This window comes from Hoplias malabaricus, chromosome 4 (assembly GCF_029633855.1).
Source record: "Hoplias malabaricus isolate fHopMal1 chromosome 4, fHopMal1.hap1, whole genome shotgun sequence".
In the NCBI taxonomy this organism is placed as follows: Eukaryota; Metazoa; Chordata; class Actinopteri; order Characiformes; family Erythrinidae; genus Hoplias; species Hoplias malabaricus.
In genome coordinates this window covers 54,754,497-54,781,713 of record NC_089803.1, presented here as the reverse complement: position 1 = coordinate 54,781,713, position 27,217 = coordinate 54,754,497, and the positions used below count along the sequence as shown (strand labels likewise).

The following is a 27,217-nucleotide window of genomic DNA, read 5'->3' as shown; positions in this document are numbered from 1 at the left end:
TTAATGCATTTGTATCCCTACCTTCAAACCGGTGTATGCTTAACCCTTAATCAGCCCAAATCCTGTTTGGAGGTGAAATATTAACTACTGGCAGAGACAGCCAGGCAGTAGAGAGAGAGGGCAGGTAGTGCTTTAATCTGCAGACCAGATGACAAAGTAGGCTGATGGGCCTCCTGCTGCGTTCTCCCAAACACTCAACTACAATTACACACATTCCATTTCCAACAATAATTACTCTGTCCCTTCTTTCTCCTGTGCGTGCACACACAGTTCACATTTATGCTTCAGTTAGCATGCTTTATCCTGGTAGGTAATCAGTAGCCAGCTAATGACTGACTGAGACGTCACAAGAGTTTGATTCAGAAGAAATCTGAGGGTATGGGAATAGTTACAGGTAAGTAATTCTGTTCCAGTTTAAGAAAGAGGCTTCTGAGAAAGCGCGATACCTGATCATGTGTATCAGAAAGGTTCATTATCAAAAAAAGGTTATTCCATTTTTCACAAGGTTATTGCCCCTTGTCTCATTTAGAAAACTGTTCTTTGAAAGAAAAAGCCAAAAAGAGGTTCTTCCGGAAACCAAACACTGTACTTTTATGGTATAACACTGAAACTCTTTCTGACATCTTTATTTTGGAGTATGATAATATAATGCTCTACTGGGAATTTGTATTAAGTTCTGCTGTCATTCATTTGTTGTAATACTGAAAAGATGTAAACGTTTATTACACATGCTATCTGAAGTGCTAAGAAGCTCTAAAGCTGGATGTACAATTACTGGAACAATACAAATAGAGGAAAGGACATACTTCAGTAAACGGATGGCCTTAAGTGGCTATTACAGTAGTGAAACGAAAAGGAATCAGACATTTTTGATCAACATTATCAACATTTCTTTTCCACATAACAGGTTAAATAGAGCTATTTTAAGACATGCATGGTAACCCAGACATTCCCCAGACAAAGTGTGTGTGTGTGTGTGTGTGTGTGTGCATACAAATATCTGAATCATTTGTACAGAACATTACCCGGATTTATCCCGCCAGCCCCCTATTACAAAGTCCAGGTAACGTCAGAGAAAGCCTGTATGTGAAAAGAGCAGGTAATGTTGCGGACATTTCAGTGAATTCATGCCATGCCTCAAAGGCGCCACTCTGCTGTGAAGAACTCTGCTGCGAAGAAATCACACCTCTCCACATAGAAAGCCTATGAGATACCAGAGTTTTCTTGATACCAAAATCTTACTGCTACAGCGGTAAGTTGCATATAATGCAAACATACATAGAATGTTGACCAACGTGCTCACTAGTAGAACTTATTAGGGGCACAAAAGGACTGTGGCAGAATCTACACTGGAATAGAATGCAAACAAATGGACCTTTTTTATTGGGCATTTCTCAATGAAAAACATTCCTTACCATTACACGCAGCGCATTCAAGTGCTATACTTACAATCCTACTAGACCATGTTTTAAACTTAAGAACGAATCCAAGCACCGGTACCTATAAACCTTTAGTGAAGTATATTGTGACAAACTGAGCACAAAGGAATGCATGCCCATTAGGCCTATATGTATATATGAAAAGGGCAATCTGTCAAATCAAGGTGGCAGACTTGAGAGCAAAGAAGGAAATACTATGATACAAACCTGCATGTGATCAGAGAACATTCTCCACTCGTATTGTTTTTATTCACATGTGTGGAACTCATGTCCATACAGAGCAATTTTTCATAACAATGTTGATTTCAGGTTTCACGTCTATATGTTTGAGCCAAACAAAACTGTCATTAGTTTAAAAAAAAAAGAAAACAAAGAAAATCTTATCCACACACACAGTGTATTTTAAGTCACTGGATGTCTAATACATGCTGTTTACACCATGTAAATCTGCAGATGCGTGGAATGTTCAACTGCCTCTTAAGGTCATGGAAGGGGTAAACAAGCCAGGTCTCATCTCTGAGAATAACCTCCACGCCTTGCTTATTTAATAGAATATTTCTAACAGTTAAATCACTTAGCCGACCAGCAATTCAGACAAAGGTGATGAGTCAGGTGCTGACATTCAGATCTTACAATAAAAAAATAAAAATAAAAAAAAACCGCCATTAAATCTGGTCTGGTAAGAAATATGTTAACATAGAAAAACAAAAATGATGGTCTTTAAATCATCTGGACTGACTGAATGCTAGTGCTTATCATGGTCAATCTAATATGAGCCTGCAGTCCTGAATGTAGACAACGAATCTTCTCCATTGGTAACACAAAAAGAAGCTTGCGCATTCCATTTCTATACCATCAGTTTGAGTCCCTCAAATCAGCAATGGTCAAAAGTCTGTGTGGAAGTTCCTGTGAATCCTCTGGAATTATCAAACTGGAACAAAACAAAAGAAAAAAAAAAAAAAAAAACACACACAAAACACAAACAAAAAAAATAAATGTTGGTGGTTGAGGTGTGGGAGGGGGCTACAAAGACAAATGCAACAAACAACGCAACTTCTTCTCTATTGAGGGGGAAAGGTGGGGGATTAAAAAAAATAATAATAAAACAAAAAAAATAACAAAAAATTGAAACCGGAACGTGGTGATAAGCTCTGAGCTTAAGAGAATGTACGTCTTGTACGGCTTCCATTTTATCTTTTTCTTTTCTTTTTTTTTTTTTTTTACATTTTTAAAATATTTTTTTAAACCTTTTCGTTTTAAGCTTTTCTTCGTTTTTTCCTCTCCTATAATAGTTAATTCAGTGCAATGCATGGAACAATAAAAGGGTCCCCCAGAATTGGTATTCTTGCAGCTTTCTGTTGTAAGTGATGGTGTTGATGGTAGCGCAGTTTAACTGGTGTCCATGGACTCCATGTTGGCTGATGAGGAATCCCTCTGAATGCTGTCAAAGATGGCAGCCAACTCTGGGTTGGAGCTGATCTGGGACTGAAACTCACTCATCAGGGGGCTCTTCTCTGCTTCAGGTATGGTCAGCAGAGCCACCACCGCTCTCATGGCTGATCGCTTCAGCTCGTCCTGCTTCTCAAACTCCTGCTTTACAGAGTTTGCCTTTACCTGAATAAGAACAAGCAAAATGGAGGAAGGGTATTAGCAGTGTTTGCAAAAATACTTGCCGTGTCACTGCGGTTGTCCATCATCTAAACTTCCTTTAAGGAATTAAGTCTCAAAAAAACAGAAGATGTGAAAAAGAAATCTGGCCTATTATCTAATTTGAAAAATATATAATGCATTACTTGTCTGTATTTACAAAGAGTCGACAGATTAGAAGAAAGCAATTCATTTTTTTTTCTAAATAATTACTGATTTCTGCCAGGTATAGAAGGTTTTGCTCACCTTTGTGGTGCATGTAGCTCTGAGAGGCTCTACCAGTCTGTCCAGCCTCTGCAGAACAGCACTAGGACATAGAGTGGACAACCTAGCTAGCATCAGGAATGTCAGCATCTAAAAAGAGGACATGGAAGGAAAAAACCCAAATTAAAATAATTTCACCTTAATGGGTGATTACCTACATACAACTTCTGGCTGCAAAGCATTATTTGGCAGCAGCTTTGATTCGTCCATCTGTTCTATTTAACCTGTACAATCTTTCAGCTTTTCCATTAACCAGGTCAAAAGAATGATAAAGTAGCACCAACTCATGAAATATAAAGAAGCCACATTCTTTCTTTCAATACTAATAATAAGACTCAACTTTGAGTAGCAGTCAATAAAGAAATATTAAAACAAATCTTAAGCTTTAACATGAATTCTCAACATCTGTTTCTGAGTTTAATTTATTTCTGCTTTTAAAAAATAGATTATTTTCTTTGGCAAGAATGTCTATAAATTACCATTTTGGCTTTTTACTACACTGTCCTCTGTAAATCAGTGCCATTTCAAACAGTAACAATGGATTTCAAGCAGCGTAAAATGATTGCCTACCTTGATGTCATAATGATCTTTAAGTCCGTCTTCAACATGGTTAAGAAACTCAAAGATATCAAGTCTATCGAGGCAGCTGTCAAGAAGGGTGTACATGCACTCAAATGCTGCCTTCCGAATGTCCAGCCCATCGTCCACTGTGTGTTTGAATGGACCCATTTCAACCTAAAGAAGGCCACAAAAAAATCTTAATAGGTTTCAAAAGAGCAGCATTGTAGACAAATGAATAAAAGGCTTGTAAACTTACCTCTCTAATCAGCTCTTTGCGCACTTTGGTCTCATTGTATAAGTGAGGGAGAACAGTGTCCAAGAGGTCTCGAATAAGTGAGGGCTTATTATGGGCTGCAGAGTTGAATGTAACAAGGGCAACTCGTCGAACATTAAGGTCTGGGTCTTCCAATGTTTTTAAGAAATCACCTTGGAAGAAAGCAAAATCATATGTATAACTGACATTCAAACGTACAGATTGGAGAAAAGAAGTCTGAAAGCAAATTTTCCTTTCGAAAAACCACTTACCTATGCAGTTTTTCAGTAGGGGATCAATTGTCTGTGGGTGGTCTGAAATTGTAAACTTTACTGCAGTAACTACTGAGCTTCTGGCGTAAGAAGACCCTGAGAGTAGAAAGAGATTCAGTAAAGGAAAATATAAAAGCACACAGACTCAAACGAGAGCAGAAATCAAGATTTAAAGTCATTTATCGTTTTATTATTACTACTGTTAGTACAATTTGGAATGTGTGTCGTTACTTGTATATATGAATATTATCAATGTCTACAGAAAAATGTGTATATCCAACATAGTTACTTAATAGGACCAGGAAAAAGCCTTTTTGACTTTTGATCAAAGTCAACGTGAAGGACAGCTACTGTGTTCAAATGATGTAGATATCACTTACAATTAGTATTATTATCAAATGTTAGACCTTCCACGTTCTTTTAGATATTCACACCTAAAAATCTTCAAACTTTTCTTGTAAGGGAATACTTTCTTTACTGCAAATCAAACATCAAAGACGGTTCAAAATACCTATGCCTAACAAAAATGAGGGTTACACGGGAAACGGTTTGATTCTCACCTGATAACAGATAGCCCTTTAGCCTGGGCAGTAGCGTCTCTGGGTCTATCAGGGTGAGTTTTCCCAGGCATTCAGCTACTACATTGCGTGTGCCCTCCTCTGTACACTCGCAGTGCTTGAGTAGCAGAGCCCACACGTTCTCCACATAGGGCTTTAGACCGGCAACTGATGCCGAGCTGATGATTTCCTTGAGTGAGTGCAGCAGCAGGTACTGCCGCTTAGGCTGACCTGAAATCTCCTGCAGTACGAAAGGCAGGTACTCGGGTAGATTACCCACACTGATGCTGCCCAGGGCATATGAGGCAGCAGACTTCACCTCCTCACTGGCTGAGGAAAAGGCATCTAAGATGACCGTTTTGAGCTCAGGCTGGCTGCTCAGGTCCACGTGATGGCCCACCTCGCCCAGAGAAAGAAGGGCTAACAGACGTATGGAGTCAGTAGAGCGAGAGTTCTTCACATCCTGTATAAACTGGCCCACCACAGCAGGACCCTCTTTGGATTAAGAAGACAAAAATAAAGTTAATGCACATATGCTTAACATTAAATTAATATGACAATTGATTGATCTGTCCAAAAGCCTCTGGAAATCATGCAATCAATTTAGACAAAACCAAAACAGAATATGTACCTGCATATTAATTAACATCTGCTATAAATTCAAAATAAAATTGTCTTTGTTATTTGTTTTTTTAAAACAATGATCACATGTACTTCCAGGGTCTTACCATGTCTGTGGATAAGAGACAGGACGTTATTTTTTTTTTACTCTGCTTTAACAAGAAATGTTTCTTTTGTGTTAATCCAGCAAAACTGAAAAAAAACTGTGTTGTTAATGTGTAGTCTATACTGCTCTGCACTTCACAAAGTAATGTCACATGAGACAAACAGATTAAGCTGGGGTTCAACTACATGACCAGATGTTAACCCCAATTTCTAGTCGGCCCGAGTGTGTACTAGTTGGCTCTAATCTGTAGACCAAGGGCCCTTAAGTACTTTTCCTCAAAGGCCACATCCAACCGACATTGCAAACTCAAGGGCCAGTGTGTCATTCTCATACTATTTCATACAGTACAGGCCAAGAGATTTTATTAAAGTAATCATATTATTATTACGATGATTATAATTAAGTCTAGGTAAATAGATAGGCCTAACTACCTACAGTAATTTGATTTTACTCACAATTCAATGAGAGAAGTGACAGCGGCGGGTTGAAATAAGAGACCAGAGTTTGGGCTGTGCTCATTGATTGGTTTGCTTTTTTCTTTTTCACACTGGTTTTTTGCATTTCACTTAGGCTGTTTCTCAGTACTCGAACTGCTGTACTTGGTTATACAAACTTGGCGAATTCGACTCACGAGTACCAAGTTCTGAGGAGGTGAGGACGCTGTGGTCGTTCTGTAATTGGAACGACCAACGTACTTGATGAGTCACCGTCTCCGTGGCGGGGAAAAGCCATAGCGTTGTGGTTGGAGAACGTAAGAACACACAAGAATGAATAATGAGAAACAGCTTTAGCCTGGTGAAATGGGTGTGGCTGAGTGTGAGGCCAGCACTCAGCGCTGTAAACCCTCATGCATTTTGTCTCTGCAGTTTTACATAAGAATTAGGAATTAGGAATTTCATGTGCAAAAATGTGGTTGTGTTGGTGGTGGGCGAAAGGTTTAACTCTTGCGGGTCGCCTATCTGGGAACCCTGCTGTAGACTCTGGTGAAGTTGCAGTTGTCAGGCAGAGTGATATTCATGTAGTGTGCAGGGGGCTCAGACGCTGGTATTTCAGACCAATTGTAGCATATCAGATAAGTTTGATTTTTCAACCTGACTTTGGACATAATTGCGTAGTGTAAACTCTTCACCAACTCAAGGCTGAACAAGCCCTGTAAACAGTCTATAAGAACAGAACACAAAGTAAACACAGGCACATGCAGTAAAGCTCTACAGGAGATCTGATTAACCGTTAAAACCAAAATTAGTGAAATATGCATGTCCACAAATATCCTGTATTACGAGTAAGAGAAACAACACAGTAGGCCAAAGAACATGCTGCTACAGCTATAATTTAAAATCTTGTAAAATGTTTCGTTCCACTTTAAATGACGCTGCACTGTAGAGCTCACTATTGCTACCGCTAATGTTTCTGAACCTTATAAAGGTGGAACGTAGCCTCAAGTATGTTGTATTGTATTCATCTGCAGTGTGTAAAAACTGTGCTGACCATGTTTTCCCCATCCACAACTTAAGGAAATTATAACTTATTTTTTCTCTCCATTGTGGACCTTTACAATTAGCAGTGCAAACAATAACCTCAACAAGTTGCATGTACATGTTTAGCACTGTCTTCTAGGAAATGAGAGTCATATATTTAGCTCAAGAGTTTGGTGTTGTGTAGTGTATTGTCCCCAGTCACGTAGTGTGTGCCTGACAATGACAAGCCTGATGATTTTTCCAGTCTCCGCAAAAATAGTTGTGTAGTGCTAGATACCCAGTCTGTTTATAATCTGTCTGACTTTACAAGTCTTTTAGGGCATCTAAGGCTTTAAGCAAAAGCATAAACTTCATCGAATCATTTCTTTCAATTTTTCATAGCCTTGTTTAAAGTGAGGAGTACTCTTTTGCTGGTCTTGCTTGTTACTTGTTTACAAAATGAAAAATGGTGAGACAGTGTATAGAGATGTTTTAACATAGCACACAAACAAAAACAGTTTGTTAGCATACATATTTCTTGGTTGTTGAAATATTATATCCATTTACTGCATCTACTGTGTTTGCTTGTATCCTGCCTGTGTACTTACTATGACATTTTCTAATTTACTCTATCACTCTAACATACTTGATGTTTTCTGTTACCTTTGGGGCATGCCCGGGTGAGAGCAGCCACACATTTGGCGATGGAGTAGTAGGACTGCTTGTGGGTGAGGGCAGCGCTCTGTGAATACACCGGGCTGGTGAGCATCCGCAGAAGGTCCATGTAGCCTAAGCCGGCTGTACCAGTGGTCACCAAGGCCTGGAAGAACTCTAGCATAGCACTAAGGGCACCGCCCTGGAGCAGTGGCGAGCGAACCAGGGCAATGAGCTCTGCCAGAATGGAGCCACTGATCTTTGAGAGTGAGTCCGGATGCACGCGAGCCAGCGTGGTCAGGAAGCTGATGGCCATTTGTGAGACATGCATGTCACTCTCACTGATGAGAGGTGGCAGTTCTGCCAGCACTGCGTCAATCATAGCTGAGGTCACACTATCACTGTAGTTCTTTACAAGAATATCCAGTGCTGCCAGTGTGCTCAGCTTTAGTGCTCGCTGATTCTTGCGCAAGAAGGAGGCTAAGATGGGCACGGCTTCGCCCAGAATGGGCCGCAGGTCAATTTTCAGCGGCGATCCTGCAATGAGTGTCAGCGCTTTCACTGTGGTCAACCGGGTGATCTCGTTCTTCAGTCGCTCCAGGAAAATGTGCAGAGTGCCTGGAAGGTCAGCACCCAAGCTGTCCCCAAGGTTGCAGATGATCTGGCCCATGCAGGAAATGGCACGCTCTTTGACTTCTTGGTCAATATCAGCTGCTTTCAAGCGCTTGATGGTGCAGGAGAACAGGTCACTGATGTAGGGTGAGGCATCAAAGGCATCCGTCTGGTCCAGGGGCCGGATGACCCTCACCAGCTGCTGAGTGACCAACAGGGCTTCAGAGGTGATCTTGTAGAAGGGATCACCCACACAGGCCACTACAGGGGGCACTAAGGCCTGGACGTGGGGGTGGAAGACTTGAGGCTGATGGTTACACAAGATCACATACAAACAGGACAGGGCATCGATCTTCAGGTTGGAGGAGCTAGATTTATCATTTAGTGAAAATATGATACCTAGAAAAAGAAAGTGGAGAACAAAGGTATATTGGATTGCACAGAAAGAAAAATCTCAGCAAAACCGTGTACTCTGATGCTTTTCATTGAAGAACATTTGCATTTTTCAAAAAGCAAGTTTTTCCAAGTTCCCCCCTTGAGCGATTGTCTAAGAGCTGATGATACAACTGACAAAAAGTTCTTCTGCATAATGGAAGTCATCCATTCTAGATGAATGACATGTCTGCACATAGAAAAGCCTCTCACTGCTGCAAAATGTAAAGGGTTGGTGTGCCTCGGGCACATACCTGGGACGAGCACAGGGATGTGCTGAGTCAGGGCCCCAGGCAACACGTTCACTAGTTCTGTCAGCATGTTGAAGCAGCACTGCCTGGTCTTCACACTCTTCTCCTTCATCTGTTTATGCAAAGCTTTCACTATCATAGGCACCTGCACAGAAAAAAAACAAACAATTTTCACTTCCTGCCAAAACATTTAAAATGTATAGATATGCACATATGAGCAAGAACAACAGAAGTGTACATGTTTGTGTCAGCACTTTTTCCATTTAAACAGCAAACTTGAATAGACATTGAAGCATGCAAAATTTGCAACACCTCTGGCCAGATATGATTTTGCAATTGTGCATTGCAATGCACAGAGGGGTGTGCCTTTTAAAATGTCTGTAACCAAGGTTTGCATACAACTCTGTATATTTAAAGGTGAATGTTGTTCTACCTGGCTCTGAAGCATTGTCAGTGGAGTTTCTCCTTGCTCCATTGCATCAGGGTCACAGAGCCAGCTCTGAGCTGGCCGCGTCTGCTTGAGGAGGGACAGGTAGGCATGGAACACGTCAGCCTTCACGTTCTCCTCACGTTCTTTAAATCGCGCTATGAGTGCTGGAGAAACTGTACGGTAGAACTCAGGCAGCATCTCATGCCGGGTGCTCACTACAGCATCAAGACACTTGGCTGCTGCTCTTCGCACCTTCCAGCTCATGTCATCATCGTCACTGTACTCATCGTCACTTCCTGCAAAAATTAACACAAAGTAGATTCAGGGATAGATAAACACCCATTTATTATTGAACATATTGCAATTTGACAGAAAACAGCAATCTTATATATAAATATCCACACACATACACACGACCTGCATAATTTGTTTTAATTCTTTTTTATTTTTCTGAAAATATTGTCCCTTTATTCTCTACATCAGCAACACCAAATATGCAGATAGAAGGAACTTAGAGAGAGACAACATGTCCTAGATTGCTGCCAGTCTCCACAAGCCACAGGGGATGTTTACAAGCAACCAAAGAGCCAGAATGGTAAATGAAACATGGAAACACAAAATAGGTAAGAATACCTGTTTATAGAATAGGTAAGAATAATAAGTTATTGAAGAAAGACAAACAGTTTAAGAGAGGCATTTTTTTTATACTATGAGTATTATGAAGAGTAGGAAGGCCTAAATGTGACTAAGCTGAGAAATATTTTAAGTAAACATTTGAACAAGGAAAGAGGGGAGGAGGAGAGGGACAAAAAATAAATAAATAAATAAATATATAAATAAATAAATAAGGTTTTTATTTTTCCTCAGTCTCTTCAACTATTCTAGGTTTATCGGATTGAAACGCAGTATACAAGTACTCATAAAAATCAGAATATAATTAAAAAGTATAATTATACTTTAATTATAATTAAAGGCGCAGCAGGTAGTGTCACAGTCACACAGCTCCAGGGACCTGGAGGTTGTGGGTTCGAGTCCCGCTCCGGGTGACTGTCTGGTTGGTGTGTTCTCCCCGTGTACGTGTGTGTTTCCTCCGGGTGCTCCGGTTTCCTCCAATATTGAATGGTATAGGAACCCCTTATGTGTCACTTTTCAATGATATATGCTTGACACACAAAGCAGTTACTTTCTTCTTCTAGCAATTAGAAGACCCTTTTGTTTATAATCATCTGCAGTTTTCACTGAGAACAAGCATGCTTTTCAGTGCTATAAACAACCAGAGTGAGTGAGAGACACTACATTCCCTTCTTGTGCACATAAGCGGGTGGGGGGGACAAGCGTGGCCACTCAGAGCCCACTTGAATCTCAATAATCACCTTTATCCATCACTGCAGGAGCAGACAACACTGCCATGGCACCTCACTTTAATTCTACCCTATTTGGTATGGACTGATGTGCCTCTATAAAAAACAGCAACCTCTTAGCCAATAATATAGCCTGTGAAAACTTAGGCATTCTAAAGTCACCAGACCAGGCCATATGCAGGCTCTTCATTCATTCTTATAACAAGGTGCTACTGACAGCCTGGGTCAGGGTCCATGCCTCCAACCAAACACCCTCCCTACCTCGCAACAGATTGCACTATAATCAATCAACTTCTATAAAAGTGATCATTAGGCACAGCAAATCATGCTGGATACTACTAACATTATACTTTGAATCAGAATGGTTTAGTGTGTAACAGTATACTCTGCCCATGATTTGTTTTAAAATATATGAGATTCACGTTTCAAAATTTTCATGATATTCTGAAAGAGAAAAGTTAAAACATACAAACACAGTGTAATGATCAACAGAGATATTTAATTAAACTTAAATAAATAAATAAAATAAACCACAATGGTTCTGAATAGCCAGTAACCTGAATTCTATTAGAGATATTGATGAAAAAGTGGGGAGGAAATTAATCAGTGCATCTCTACTTCATAGGGCCTTCTATATCCAGGGAAGTAAAAACAGAGTCTTCACCATACCTTGGTAGTCTTCATCCACACCGTCAGCGTCCATGGCATTTTCGTCTTCATCCTCATCATCATAGTTGTAGTTGGGGTCATAGGTCAAGTACTTGAGGCAGATGTTGATTATCGTGGGGACGTGTGGATATACTTCTTTTGGACACCTGCAAACAAACATACATATTTAAATGTATGTGCATTATACTACCAGATGGAATTCTGGAGCATTTTCATGTTTATAAGTGGCGGGGTTGCCACAAGCGGTTTTCTTCTTTGTCCTCCAGTCAGCTTTATTCCCAGCAAGCTTATCTTAGACAAACAAAAGCAGATAATCTTCAAATGGCAAAAGCCTCCACATGTTGTCCCTCTGGCCTGCTGTGTGTGCTGCAGCAACAAAAATATCAAATTTGATTAAATCTACAAAAAATAATAAGTCCATATAATAAAAGCTCCAAACATTCTAAAGAGAAAAGAAGTGGGCCGCAAGCACATTTTGCTCACTGAAAGTCACAAAGTCTAGCAATAAAAGTGAATAAGTCCAAGCAATTCCTAAGTGATGGTTCTCAAGGTGACTACTAAACATTCAGGGACATTCCTGAGGTTCGGTTCACTGAAATATGCATCACTCAGCATAGCTGATTCTCCCAGCTGGTGTGTTCTCGTGCTGAGAGCAGAATGTAGACTATCCCATACACTACATATGGCATGACTGAACTTGTCGAGTAAAATTCTCTCCTCCTTTCTCACTCTACTTATGGGGAACATTTCAATGAGCCCTGTGTTACATGAGAAATAAAGTCACAATAACAAACATTACGGCTAACACTTGTTATGAATTTAAACAATATTCTGAAATTGAAGTCAGATTTTAAAAAGCCAACTTGGACAAAAAAAACATGCACAGGCTTTGAACCCCCAACATACAACCCCAATTCCAATGAAGTTGGGACATTGTGTAAAAAATAAATAAAACCAGAATGTGATGATTTGCAAATCCTTTTCAACCTATATTCAATTGAATACACTACAAAGACAAGATATTTAATGTTCAAACAGATAAACTTTATTGTTTTTTGCAAATATTCACCCATTTTGAATATGAGGCCTGAAACACGTTCCAAAAGAGTTGGGACAGGGGCATGTTTACCACTGTGTTACATCACCTTTCCTTTTAACAACACTCAATAAGTGTTTGGGAACTGAGGACACTAATTGTTGAAGCTTTGTAGGTGGAATTCTTTCCCATTCTTACTTGACGTACAATTCAAAAATCCAGGGTTTCCGTTGTCGTATTTTGCGCTTCACAATACATTCACAATACACAATACATTGTCTTGCTGAAATAAGCAGGGACATCCCTGAAAAAGACGTTGCTTAGATGGTAGCATATGTTGCTCCAAAACCTGTATGTACCTTTCAGCATTAATGGTGCCTTCACAGATGTGCAATTTACCCACGCCATGGTCACACACTCCCCCATACAGATGCTGGCTTTTGAACATTGTGCTGATAACAATCCAGAGAACACGATGTCCATGATTTCCAAAACCAATTTGAAATGTGGACTCGTTAGACCACAAGAAAATTTCCGTGGTGTCAGTCCATTTCAGATGAGCTCGGGCCCAGAGAAGCCAGCTGCGTTTCTGGGTATTTTTGATATATGGCTTTCGCTTTGCATGCTGGAGTTTTAACTTGCAATTGTACATGGAGTGACAAACTGTTCACTGACAATGGTTTTCTGAAGTGTTCCTGAGCCCATGTAGTAATATCCGTTACAGAATGATGTCGGTTTTTAATGCAATGCCTAAGGGATCAAAGGTCACAGGCATTCAATGTTGGCTTTCAGCCTTGCTGCTTACTAGCAGAGATTTCTCCAGATTCTCTGAATCTTTTGATGATATTATGGACTGTAGATGATGAAATTCCTTGCAATTGTACATTGAAAATTGTTGGTCTTAAACTGTTGGACAATTCGCTCAAGCAGTTGTTCACATAAGGGGATGCTTCCTTTATACCCAATCATGACACTCACCTGTTTCCAATTAGCCTGTTCACCTGTGGAAGGTTCCAAACAGGTTTTCTTTTTTTTCCATTTAGCAGTCCTCAACTTTCCCAGTCTTTTGTCGCCCCTGTCCCAATTCTTTTGGAACGTTGCAGGCCTCAAATTCAAATTCAGTGAATATTGGCAAAAAAGCAAAACAAAAAAAAAAAAAAAAAACAATAAAGTTTATATGTTTGAACATATTAAATATCTTGTCTTTGTAGTGTATTCAATTGAATATAGGTTGAAAAGGATTTGCAAATCATCATATTCTGTATTTATTTATGTTTTACACAACATCCCAACTTCATTGGAATTGGTGTTGTACTTGATAAAGTTTGCATGAAAGTTTGTAATATGTAAAGCCTGCTTGAAAGTTTAAATCTTTATCATTTTCTTCACTCTTGCACATAGACACATACACACACATTTTTTTCCTCCTTCCTTCTTCCTCCCTAACAGAAGTGATAAGAACCTTATCTATTCTGTGAAATGTGGCAGTAGTATGATGGTTTGAGCCCATGTCCTCCATCTGGGCCAGCACAGTAGACTCTAAAGGAAATATCTGAACATCTCTCTGTGAACTAAATCTCAAATGAAAATTGTCCATGCAGCACAATAATCATGCTACCAAATAACGGTTAAAGAAAACCAAAGTTACAGTTTTTTATTGGCCTAGCCAAAAGTCAGACTTTAATCCAAGAAAAATGTACTGGAATGACCTGAAGCAAGCAGTTCATATGAGGAAGCCCACTAACATCCCAGAGTCTGAGTAATGGGCTCCAATATTTCCAAGCTGGTGTGCAAGACTGATACAGTTACAGGAAATACTAAAGGTGCAGTTAATGGGGTTTCTACCAATTACTGAAAAATAAAAGGTTCACATAATTTTACATTTTGCACACACACACACATATATATTCACACACACATTATTACATTTATAACACCACACATTTTATATATAAACCCACTTCCAAAAATGTTGGAATGCTGTGAAAAATGTAAATTAAAAACCCATTTGAATTTCATTCATTCATTGTCTGTAACTGCTTATCCAGTTCAGGTTCACTGTGGGTCTGGAGCCTACCCAGATTCATTGGGCGCAAGACAGGAACACACCCTGGAGGGGAAACCAGTCCTGCACAGGGCGACACACATTCACACATACACCTATGGACACTTTTGAGTAGTCAATTCACCTATCAATGGGAGGACCATGGGAGGAAACTGGAGTTCCTCGAGGAAACCCATTCCGACACTGGGAGAACACACCATTTAAAATCGATGCCTGTGATATTTTCTAATAAAGTGCCTCGCAGAGCAATAAACGACTTGCAAAGTTTAAAAAAAAAAACATCAGGTTAGTAACATGACTCAGTTTAAAAAGAGTATCTCAGAGTCTTTCAGAAGTAATGATGGAGAGGAGTTCACCACTCTAAGAAAGACTGCAGAGGCTAATTGTGAAACAATTAAAGAAATGTACCTTGAATCAAAATATTACTGAATTTAGAAACGTAATCATTTACACTACATTATTACATCATTAAAAGACAAAAAAGAGAAATCTCAATATGCAAAGGACAAGCCCCAAAAACAATATCAGCACTTTGTGCTCTTCGAGCCCTAAGGGGACACTGAATTAAAAAAAAAAAAAAAAAAAACACATTTCTCTGTGTGAACACAGCCACAAATGCAAATTCAAAAGTGCAAAGAAGAAACCAAATATTAACAGAATCCAGAATCCACTATCACCTTCTCCCAGGCCCAAGCTCATTTGAGATGGACAGAGGCATACTGAAGGTGTCCTGTGGTATGACAAATTGAATTTTGAATTTTTTTTTTTGAAATTATGGATGCCACATCTTCCTGGCTAAAGTATAGAGGGACTTGTTATAAGTGTACAATTCAAAAGCCAGCATCCATGATGGTACAGGCATTAGCCTACATATGCAAAGGTTAATGCCGTTCATGCTGAACTTTGAATTAGTACGACAAGGCCAATCAACAATCTGCAGTGATTTCAGCAGGATGGCTCCTTAGTAAAAAGTCCAGGTGCTAAACTAATCCAAACCTGCTATATATTAACAAACATTTGGTGCATTATGAAATGAAATCCACTACAACAATGACCCCAAGCTGTTGAGTAGCTGAAATCTTATAATGAGCAAAAACACATAAACAATTTCACTTTCAAATCTACAGCAATTAGCTTAAATGATATGCACTTTGCTTTTATTTACACATGGACACATGGAGTTTGTATAACAATGGAGCATATCCTCAATAATTATATGGTACTATAGAATTTTTGTCTCATTGGTTAAAGCTGGTTATCTTTATCTAATTTTAGGGCTGATTATATTTTAGTTAATATGTATGCAGTAATAGATAGACTTTAAATAAATATTTAATCCTTACAACACTTAAAATATTTGTATGTTCTATGTTTAATCCATGCACAGTGGTGCAGCAGGAAGTGTCACAGTCACACTACACCGGGGACCTGGGATTGTGGGTTCAAGTCCCACTCTGGGTGACTGTCTGTGAGGAGTTTGGTGTGTTCTCCCCATGCCTGCTTGGGTTTACTCCGGGTGCTCCGGTTTCCTCCCACGGTCTATAAACACAAGTTGGTAGGTGGATTGGCGACTCAAAAGTAAGTGTGTGTGTGTGTGTGTGTCGCCCTGTGTAGGACTGGCGCCACTTCCAGTGTGTGATCCCACCTTGTGCCCAAAGATTCCAGGTAGGCTCTGGACCCACTGCAACCCTGAACTGGATTAGTGGTTACAGACAATGAATGAATGAATGTTTAATCTGATATACATATGGGATTAAGATGATGTTTTGGGTTTTTTGCTTTTTTTCCTGTAGTATCAGTTGGAATATTGTGATACTAACAATCAAATCAATATGATGACTCATAATACTAACCTCCTGACGAATGACTCAAATGCTTGTATACAATACTCCCTCAGTTCATCATCATCAATATTGCAGAATTTCACCACCAATGGAATGATCTTCTCCAAGTACTCGCCTGTGGGGGGACAGGAAGCAGCCAGTTAGCATTTGTCAATAGTCTCAAATCTGTGTGCTGCCTCATGTATACCACACATGGAAAGCTAAATTTAACATCAAAAAGCAGTAAGAATTCAAGAGAAAATTTAAAAAACCCTTTGGAAAATCTGTTTGATAAAGTCTTCTTATTTCAAACTGGCCAAATAAAGGATCTTTAAACGATGTTAGGCCAAAAAAGAAAAACTTAATTAAAACCAGTAGTGACAATGATAACTCAAAATGGCTTTGAGTGCACTTCACAGGAGTAATCTTGCACATCTTAATCGCTGCTGTCTTTGTCTCATCAAACAGAGGCGGTAATTGGTTGATGGGCGAACATGCACGCTAGCGAGGCTAACCTAAATGACTTTCCACTTAATTTCACTCGCAGCATTCAGGGCTCAGCTTTGCAGCAAGACTGCAGGACGCAGCCCAATGACAAGGTGACAGGTAATAACAGCACAGCTGCAGATCGCCACATCACCTGTCACACACACACTCGCCCCAACACGGAAGTCATTTGCGCAGTCAAACTCCAAAGAGAGTGAACTTCTGCACTGAACACTTTACTATCTAATGAAAAAATGAGAAATAATCTATAAAAGATATATCTGCTGGTGCACAAATGAGTAATGACTTGAGAAAAGGGGGAAAAAAAGAGGTCCTTAAATAAGAAGTTTTAAAAAAACCTTGCTGTCAGTCAATGAAAATTGATGGGAGAATAGCACGCTTCTGATGGAATGCGCTACATCATTCTGGGAAAAGAGAATAAAAATCATGTGTGGCCTCACTGTAGGCATAAAAACGTTTCTGTAAACGCAATGACTCAAGTCTCTAATTTGAAACTCAAAAGCACATTTTGATAAGCAGGTTTTCATCAGTCATGTTTGTGACTTCTGTACAAGAAGCTGTAGTCACTGATGTTTAAAAGAATAGAGGAATAGAAAAAAAGTATTTTCAAAACAGAAATAGAAACGAGCACATTGTTTTGAGTGAGCTTGGTTTTATCCCAGATAAAATACCTCTGCTTGCTCTTAATGTTATAAATGAACTGCATTACAGTTATTACGTTAGCCAAGACTGGTTCAGTTTTAGCCAGGTTTTGTGTGTAAATTGAGGAGCTGGAATGAAAGGATTATTATATTGTAATTTTCTCACCAATTCTGTGGCCGGCCTGTCGACTGATTGCTGCAATGCACTGGATGTAAGTGCGAGTGGTGGACATAGAGTCGTTTCGAGAGAGCTCAGACAGTAAGTGCTCAATGAGGTCCACAAACACAAGGTTGCCACAGCTCATGACGAGGTGACCAAGAGCAATGATGGTCCTCTTCCTTACAGCCAGTCTAGGGCTAGTCAGCTGAGGGAGCAGACAGCTCAGGATGGAGGGGTGGAAGTTCACCAACAGGCCTCCTTGTCTGGGGGGAAAAAAAATAAATAAATAAAATAAAATAAAAAAAACAAATGTTGAAGAAAGAATTTGATACCTGATGATGCAGTATACTGATGACATTAAAAAATACCTGAGGCTGTCTGGGCATGTTTACTACATAAGTAACCCTAACCTAACCTTCACTTATTGACATAATAATAGTGTGTTGGAGTGATGCATATATTTTAACATAGCAAAAACAAAATTGTTAATAAATAAATAAATATACATACATACACGCCTGGTGTTAATGACCCCATTATCAGTCTGTTATTTCTTCAAGACCATCAAACATTAAAAAAAAATATTTTCCCCCTACAACAGGAAGTAATATCTGTCTGACATTTTATAAACACATGTTTTAGAGACTATAGAACGAGCAGAGTGGGTTACTCAGTTCCATGAATATTAGCAGAGCCAGCAAGTCCCTTCAACTCCACAACCAGCTAACAAACCGATGCAATACGTAACTTGTATATACAAGCAAACTACTCATGGAAAAAAAAAATACAGCACACAGAAAGAAAAAAAATGAATGTTTATATTATAAAATTATAATATATTAGTCTCTTCATGCTGTGTGTAGCTCAGCACTGGATGCACACCACCAGGCTGTGTCAATTCTGATACCAACTTGTTTTTACTCTACGTGTTCTGATTAAATTTGATGTTCAGGGACATGTTTTAGTAACAAAAGACAATATCTAGTAAGCCTAGTTAAGGTCAATTACGGTAGCTGAAGCCAAACCAACTTCTAAACAACTTTATTTAATATGTTAATTAACCATTATTTAATACATCAGTAAACTATCCAACTTTATATAAATCAATATTCATTTAAAGTAATCGTTTATGTATGTATATTATTTTAACCATGGCTTGTTTCATACATTGTGATGGTTAAACAACTGCACCAGTTATTTGAGTTTGACACTACAACTGCCCTAAACCTTTTATCACCAGTAGCTAATGCTTAGGCCAAAGTAGTAAAACAACTTACCTTCTCTCTAAAAATATATATATTTGTTGCTCTTTGATAAAATATATAATTTCTATCTTTTAAAATAGATTAACATTCACAAAGTGCTTAGCTTCTAAGATTCATTGTTCTTCAGAATCTTAAGAGACCAGTCAGTTGTGACAAAAGTCATATAGTTTGACACTTACATTAATATATACAAAAAAATATATTGCTGTAAACCCCAACAGGCCTCTCCTACCTTACAACACACAGAGAACAAACTGCCAAACAAGTAAGCTAATAAACAAACTGAGATGAAATCCTTAAAAAGTCCCATACATTCCATGTTGACATGTGCTCACAAAAATCTTTACCCTGCCTATTTGTACAAAAATCAAGCATATTATTTCCATCAAAAAGATATCATCTACCATACTGCTGTTTTGCACACACCTGCAGAGCATGTCAGCCATGATATCCAGTGCTTCAAGCTGTACAGATACATCCTCTTGCTTGGCAATAGCACTTGTGAGGCGGCCCGTGATCTTTTTGCATACACTGGCAGCAAGGGCAGAGCCTGAGGGAAAGACACAAACACACATTTCAGCCAAGACTCCCTCTTGTTCTGGAAAAGTGCAAATATCAGAAGCTATATATGCACACCCTGGCTTACACATAACACACAGTTGTAACAGAAAGGCTGCGAAAGACACACTTATGATGTCAAAACGTGCATTCAGCATCTTCACTAAGGTGTGAAGGGGATAAAACAAGAAAACAAAGGTCAGGGACGTTACCGCTGGATGCTGGCGGGAGCTCCCCAATTACTGTCTTCAAACCAATGCTGGAAATGTCTCGAAGCTGCTCTTTATCTGACAGCATATTCGTGCACAACGTGTCAACAATTGTTTCAACCTGGTACTCCTTCACTTTGCTGACAAGTGGTCCCAAACTGCAAAATGAAAACCAACAAAACTTACTAACAGCCTATACCATAATATGAACCTTTCTCAATTTAGTTTGTAAACAACTAGGGCAGTTAATATACTAGTTATTAAGCAAACTACTGATTATTTTGACAAAATGAGTGATCATTAGTGATAAAAAAATATATAAATAAATAAATATTTTTACAAAAATGGGACATATGGGTTGGGGGGACCTGGAGTTTCCATCCCACAAAAAATAACCCAGTCACTTTTCTGAGATCTGCCAATGTCAGGACACATGGAACAAAACTGAGTCATTCTGATGATTTGTGCTGCATCTGATTGTGTGCGAGAGAATGCACGTGCAGTCAGTGTCACGGATGGGTTAAATGTGGAAGACACATTTCATGGTACGTTGTACAATGACAAATAAACGCGCGTTAGCCTTTTCATGAGTCTCTCCAATTACAGTACTGGACTTGTGTTTACGTGAGAGTACAATTTTAAATGGAGCAAAGCAAATGTTATTATTATTTATTTAATGACAAGCTCACATGGGCCACTTCAGACAGCAAAAGTTTATGTCATAAACCCAAGAAACTAAACCTGTCAAACTGCAGGGTGGGGCTTTCAAGCTGCATTAATAATTGGAGCTCAAAGTTAGGATATATTCAAAGATCTTAATGAAGACAAATGTTTACTGTTACATCTAAGCCACTTTCATGACACATGTAATTTTAATAACCAGAGAGGAGCTTACAAAAGTTTAATCAATGACAGGAGGGTGAGTTGCATATTAAAGTATTAACGCCATTCAGCATTTGAGTTGTTGTTGGGAAAGAGGAGACTAGAAGCTAAACAAATACAACAAATACAACAAATACATCCAAAACTCCCAAGTTCAAATATGCACAAGCAGTAAATATATATTAAAATTGTGGGAACACCAGGAGAATGTGTGTTCAATTGAGTTATGTAAAGCCTCCATCATAACGAACATGTATTTAAAAAAATGAACTTGTACTAGAGTACAGTGTCTGTTTCATGAGAAACAAAGATTGCTGCACCAAGTGTGATGACTCAGCAATTATATTCAGTAAATAGTTAATTAACATGTAGTTTAATGCAGGTCCCTGAAGCACTAAGCATAATCAATTTAGCATTCAAAATAACATTTCACTGCAATCTAGTTGGTCAAATCTGGAATAGAGTGTATATCTGTGATTAGCTCATGCAAAAAATGTTTGTGGAGTGTCAAGCCCTTCTCAGCGACCCCATCATTCCTTGATGAGCTTTAATTACTATTTAGAAGGGACTGATGTAGTACATGTGTGTAAACTCTACACTGTATCAAGAAACCCAATCAAGTGGTAACTAACAGGAGATACTGAAGAATTAGAGAAATGTCAGGTTGTAAATTGGTACGTGTCTTGTAAACCACATAGTTCTGATCAGATTTTTCAAAATAGAAGTCAAAAACAAGGCCTTTAAGAAACTAAGCATGAGACTCAAATTTAAACATTAAACAAACATCAAATACGTACCATTTAACAGCTAGGTTCTGAACTTCACCATTTTTGTCTTCCAGAAGTTTGAGGATCATCTTGACAACTTTCCTTTCACTATCATCGTCCAGCTTGATGGAATCTTTTTGCAGCTCTGACATCAAGTCATTGGTGGCCATAAACCTGCAAGAACAGCACATCAAAGTTAAAGCCAATGTCAACAATAATGTATTTACCTTCTGTTCCACAATAGATTTGCAAAAGAAACACGGAGCCAAAGCCTTTTGAGCACACTGAGATATGTTGCTCAAAGGGAGGAGGGGACACAAAATTTAGCACGGTTGTTTAACATTTGTCTCTGCTTATTGACATTTTGGAAGACCGAGGAAAACAAGATGTTTGCTTTTTGAATGTTATGATTTCATGAACTGTACTTTATATTACCAGTGACATAAACCACAGAGGTAAAGATCTGTTTTTTATTTAATGTTGCCAGAAAAACGACATCTTTACAAGCCCATTTATTTGGATTTTCTGACAATTCCTTCTAGAATCCCATCTGTAGCAGTTTTAAAACAAGTCCCTTGCTAAATGTACCTCTAACGTATTTGCATTTATAACTTATTAATAAGTCATGTGTCAAAACTCAGTAGGCTCCTTTCAGGACACTGTATCAGGGCGAGAGTTAAGGTTAACCGTGCATGCCCTCATTTACCTCAAGAGGGAAAATGGGAAGCACTGGCATAACTAAGCGTAATCTGCTACAGATGCCATGCCTACACACACAGCATGGTAGAGCAGATTGTATGACAGAAACATGTTTGCCTTTAATCTTGCAAGGCATGGTTTGCTTGACTCATCATAATCCAGGTTGGGACCAATCCAAAGTGGAGTAGCTTTCAGATGCCCATTTTCTCTTTGCATGTGAACATCTATACTGCCATATTTGAATTTTACACATAGAGGAGAAAAACTCAACATAAAAGACATGACATCCCTATATCACACAGATGAATACAGACAAACAGCAGCTGCTTTGGCATATGCTTGATGGCAAGGAATCTCTTATTCTAGCAAGAGACGAAGGCAGAATGAATAATTCATGGAGAGCATAGTCTAAAGAAATAACAGCACAAAGAAACAGACACTGTATAAAATTGAGTAAGTAAAATGTCCCAAGGAGATGATCATCCACCAGCCTTGTGTGGGGCGGGGCTAGAGCTACTAGCTGTACCAGTCAAGTGGCATGAGTAGCAACATGCTGAACATAAATTGAGAGTATGTTTTTGGTATTTTTACACACACATACATATATGTGTGTTTGCTTAAATACACTTTCAGTTTATGTTTGACTGATACTTCAAACTCTGATGAGGCATTTATTGTGCAGACTTTTATTTATTTATTTTTTGCATTTTACCCAGTGCACATACATTTACAGTAAATGTTCATGTCATTTTGTAACATACTGTATTATACGGTCTTAAACTGAACTGCAAAAGCATCTCGACAAACTGTACATATCATAATATAACATACTGATAATAATAGTTTAGTTTATTTTATGCTTGCACCAGGCACATTTCACACATCTCTTCACATTTCACCTGGTTCACATAAGACCTTTTATCTATTTCATTATATTTAATCATTCATTTTCCTTATTACTTTTTTCCTTAAATGCTGCAAAAGGTCTGATCAACTTGATAGTTTAAACATGTCAATCAAGTACACTAATAAGGATTGTGTTGTCCCATTGCTGCAGTAAGAGACTTGACTCGTTGCACTAGATACTGAAACACTGATAAAAAGGTTAGATTGCATACAGCCTCATAAAAATTACTAGCCTCAAAAACGCCAGGCCAACTCATCCCAAAGGTACTGGATGAAGCTCACACAAGAGAAGAGCTTCACGGTCCCAAACTAAAGGGTTTCACACTGCTATAGCTAACTTTTAGCATGTGCAGCAGCACCATTCTACTGGTCTACGCTTATGGAGAATACACACTTTCAATTTACACCGCTGAACACATTCTTTTTCAGCCACAAGTGCACAAAATGGAAATCACTCGTTAATAGAAGCGTCTACAAACTTTTTGACTCAAACTTGTTGAGCCCCTGCCACCTGCAATTGCAATATACTGCATGCATATGTTGTGGATTTTAAAGTAAAAGGTAGAAGGTAGTAGGATTACAGAGGTCCGTAATTTGAGAGAGCTACAACTACTCGGCTAACAGCTTCATGTCGAGCAACTTTATTACAGGCCAAAAGCAACCGTACCTAACGAGGCATAACAAGCATTATTTGGATATTTAGATACTTAATCCCACAATGAAAGCTCCAGTTTATAAACGCCTAAAATGCATAAATTTAGACCTGAAAATACTTCAGTGTCTCCGTGCTGGAAAAAGAGCTAAACTGTTAGCGCACCGAAGACTGTTCAGTGGCTAACGTCAGCTAGCATGGCTAATTATCAACAGGCAGCTGGTTTAGTCGTCGCAAACAGGCTAATATCACCACACACAGCCTTAAAAGCAAGATTAACCGCTCAAGTTGAGGGGGGGCAAGCCTAAATGTATCTACAAGTCGAAAGTTAGCATACTATTCACCAGCATATTCATTGATTTTTTTACGTTCCACCTTAAAATGTGCAGCCTCAACGTAACCGCTATAGCATTTAAGGTGGAACGGCATATGACAATAAACATAGCGAACTACACAACTTCAACCAGGTAATTAGTTTATCTTTTTAATGGTTAAATTATCATTTTCTGCTGCCAAAAGAAACATGTAGTCTAAGAATAAAAGGTAACACGGGATTTCCACAGGAACATTTGGAAAATTATTTCTTACTGTAGATAACTAGCTTAACTAACATTTGTTCCTTTTTTTAGATTCCTGGTTAAGATATAAGATCAGAGATTCCATAAGAAATAAGATTCCAAGCAATAAGATCAGATATTCATTTTCAGTAATACTACTAGAAAAGCAAACCTAATAATACTGACCATTAAGTGTGTTTCTCTTTAAAATTACAGGTGTTTTTGTAATAGATGGCTCTCATGGCTAGAGTTGGACAGTATGCTATCATTGCAATAAGTTTTTTGATTACATGCCTCTCTGAGGAAATTTTAGATAAAATAGCTACTTTAAGATCTCTAACCAATATCTTATTCCATTAAAGAGCATAGTCAGTCTGCAATTTACACATAGTCAGTTCAACGTAGTAATTGGGATGTTATTGTTAGCAAGGCGGGGAAATGTTAACACTTAGAATATAAATAATGTTCTATAACTCTAAAATATATTAATATGATATACATGCTGATCAGAATAATATACCATTTCTGTAAACAGCACTGTCATCGGTGCAGTACAGTATCCATGAGCAATCTGGTATAGGCCAGACATAAAACACTCTGGTGGTGCTGATGTTCTAACTCCAGTATGATCAGTTTATCTCAGAATGAACTGAACAGATAAACAAATTAAAAAAAATAATAATAAGAACCCTCAATCTTTCAATAATACTTTAGTGCAGTTAGTATACACAAAAGTATGTGAATCTGATTTGTTATTGTTATTATTTTAACGCACATATCACTACCCAGAGAAGAAATGTTTAAATGATTCTATGTGAGGACTAGTTTTCATAATGGATCCAAAAACAAGACATACAGATGCCTTTTAAAATTAATTACATAAAAGAAGGCTATTCAGACAGTCCGATGCTTTATAAAGTTTCTGCTTACATACACGACCAGAAGCAATGTCATCAATGCACTGTCCAGTTCCATTTCCTCCACATGCAATAATTCTCTCAATCTTGTAAAAGCATTTCAAAACATCACTCGTTTCTTATTACTCAGCTATTGCACAGTTTGACATTTTAGCCATAGTATAAACAGTTGCAGTGCGCTAACCGAAATCTGTCATGTTTTCTAAGCTGAACACACTGAGTAATAGGTGTCCTGTGTAAACACATACACTCTGGAGCAGAGTGAGGTTTTTCCAAATAGATAAGTTGATGCCATTGTTAAAATAACTCTATTCGCGTTCTTGACATTTCATAGATCATACGTATTAGATAGAGACTGGAATAAAATTGCTAACTGTGCCTTTACAAATACCCTTCTTTGAAATCTAAAAACCATATGTAATCTAAAAAGACGTATCACGCACAAAATAAGCTGGCAATACTATGCCTGAGCACTTCTTCCTTTGAAAATGAAGCATTCCAGAAACTTAAACAAGCAACTTCAGACAGTAAAGGTTTTTAACATCATAAACCTAAAGAACCAATCCTGTGAAGTTGTGGGGCAGGTCTTTAGAAAGAGTGGATATAGAGGCAGGGACTAATCTCATATTTATAGACCCATGCATACTGAATGAAGTGCAGCATTATATTTAAGATCAATTTAAGGCATTATGGAATTTACTTTCTTGGCAGTAACATTTAATATTCAATTGTGGTCAAAAAAGATTAGATTTGGGGCCTTAATAAATGACTGGAGGGGGCTATGTTCTTTCCCTGGTCAGGATGTGTTATTTTCACAAAAACAAAACAAAACATAAGTTTAAATTTTTTATGACTGTGTACCGAACGGTAAGAATTCTGGTTTTAGATTATAGATCAATTTTTTGGGAAACAGTGATCGAGAGTACCGTGCTGTGATAGATATATAGCTAAAGCTCATTTTAATAACATTACATTCAGACATGTCAGGCATTTTTAATCGAATTAATTTTCCACTATCGTTGTGTATATATATACATATACACACACACACATATATATATATACATATATATATATATATATATATACACATACACACATATATATATATATATATATACACATACACACACACACACACACTTTTTATTTTATTTATTTTTGATCATGCAGGTCTCTCCTGTTTGTGTCCAAGTAGACTTATTAAATTTTTGACATGTTTGCAGAACTTTACAAATGGGAAATAGCAGTCTGAACTTCACAAGATGCTTCTTAATAAAAAGTGAATGAATTAGAGACGCCCGTGGGTGGGGGGTAAAAATAAGTCCAAACAGTAACTTAAAGCACATTTCTTACAAAATAAGGCATGACGGGAGGTGTCAACGGTGTGTAGCTGTCAGCTCAGCGCACAGACTGTTAGCCGTTAGCTAAACAAAACAGGGAGCGATCTGAGGCCTAGCTGGAGGAGCCCGCCGCTAGCGGCTAACGAGGGCGATTTAAACCTTTAAAATAGCCCCAGCCCATTGAACGATCCGCACGATCACATATGAGGCCACAATACATTGTTATGGAGACATCAGGAGCCACGGCTGACCTGAAATCCTTGTCGCTGGAAGTCATTTTCTCCAAGAGATTAGAGATGTGGTACGAGGCGCTCGCCATGTTCGCGCTCCTCGGGAGTCTGTCTGTAATCGCCGCCGCAGTCACTAAGGGTCTCTCCCCGCCACTCTCACTGTCTCTCTCTCTTTGTCTCCGCCGTTGAGTAGAGCCGGTTCTCCGCGGTCTGCGGGCTGTGAGCGTGTGTATATGTTTACTGTGCGGCCGAGGAGCAGATCCAGGAGTTACACTCTCATCCCCCTGAGCTGGATGTTTGAATGGAGCTTGAGCTGCTTCTCTCTGCAGAGCGAGGAGGAGGAGGAGCCGAGCCACACTCTTGCACAGGGGCAAAGTTGAGAGAAAGCTCCCTGGGCAGGGCTTCGGCTCTGAT

The 27,217-nt window shown here is 38.7% G+C and overlaps 1 protein-coding gene across 1 annotated transcript; it reads right to left on the bottom strand.

Annotated features, from left to right (window-relative positions):
• Positions 1–688: 688 nt before the first annotated feature.
• Positions 689–27,217, bottom strand: cand1 (cullin-associated and neddylation-dissociated 1). The gene is made up of 16 exons (XM_066668497.1): positions 26,825–27,217; positions 21,530–21,673; positions 19,854–20,008; positions 19,510–19,633; positions 17,825–18,081; positions 16,541–16,646; positions 11,587–11,732; positions 9,560–9,852; positions 9,130–9,271; positions 7,841–8,842; positions 4,997–5,488; positions 4,437–4,532; positions 4,168–4,337; positions 3,921–4,085; positions 3,333–3,440; positions 689–3,053 (listed from the first exon to the last, which is right to left on the bottom strand). Exons 1-16 carry the CDS (start codon positions 26,890–26,892, stop codon positions 2,829–2,831), a joined length of 3,693 nt encoding a protein of 1,230 aa, XP_066524594.1. The 5' UTR covers positions 26,893–27,217; the 3' UTR covers positions 689–2,828.

What these genes read in the sequence shown, in the direction of transcription:
- cand1 (XM_066668497.1), bottom strand. Translation starts at nt 26,892, where the DNA reads ATGGCGAGCGCCTCGTACCACATCTCTAATCTCTTGGAGAAAATGACT. An exon ending in TCCAGCGACAAGGATTTCAG is followed by an intron (nt 21,674 to 26,824) that starts GTCAGCCGTGGC and finishes CTGTTCTTGCAG; the next exon opens with GTTTATGGCCACCAATGACT. An exon ending in TGACAATGCTTCAGAGCCAG is followed by an intron (nt 9,272 to 9,559) that starts GTAGAACAACAT and finishes TTTTCTGTGCAG; the next exon opens with GTGCCTATGATAGTGAAAGC.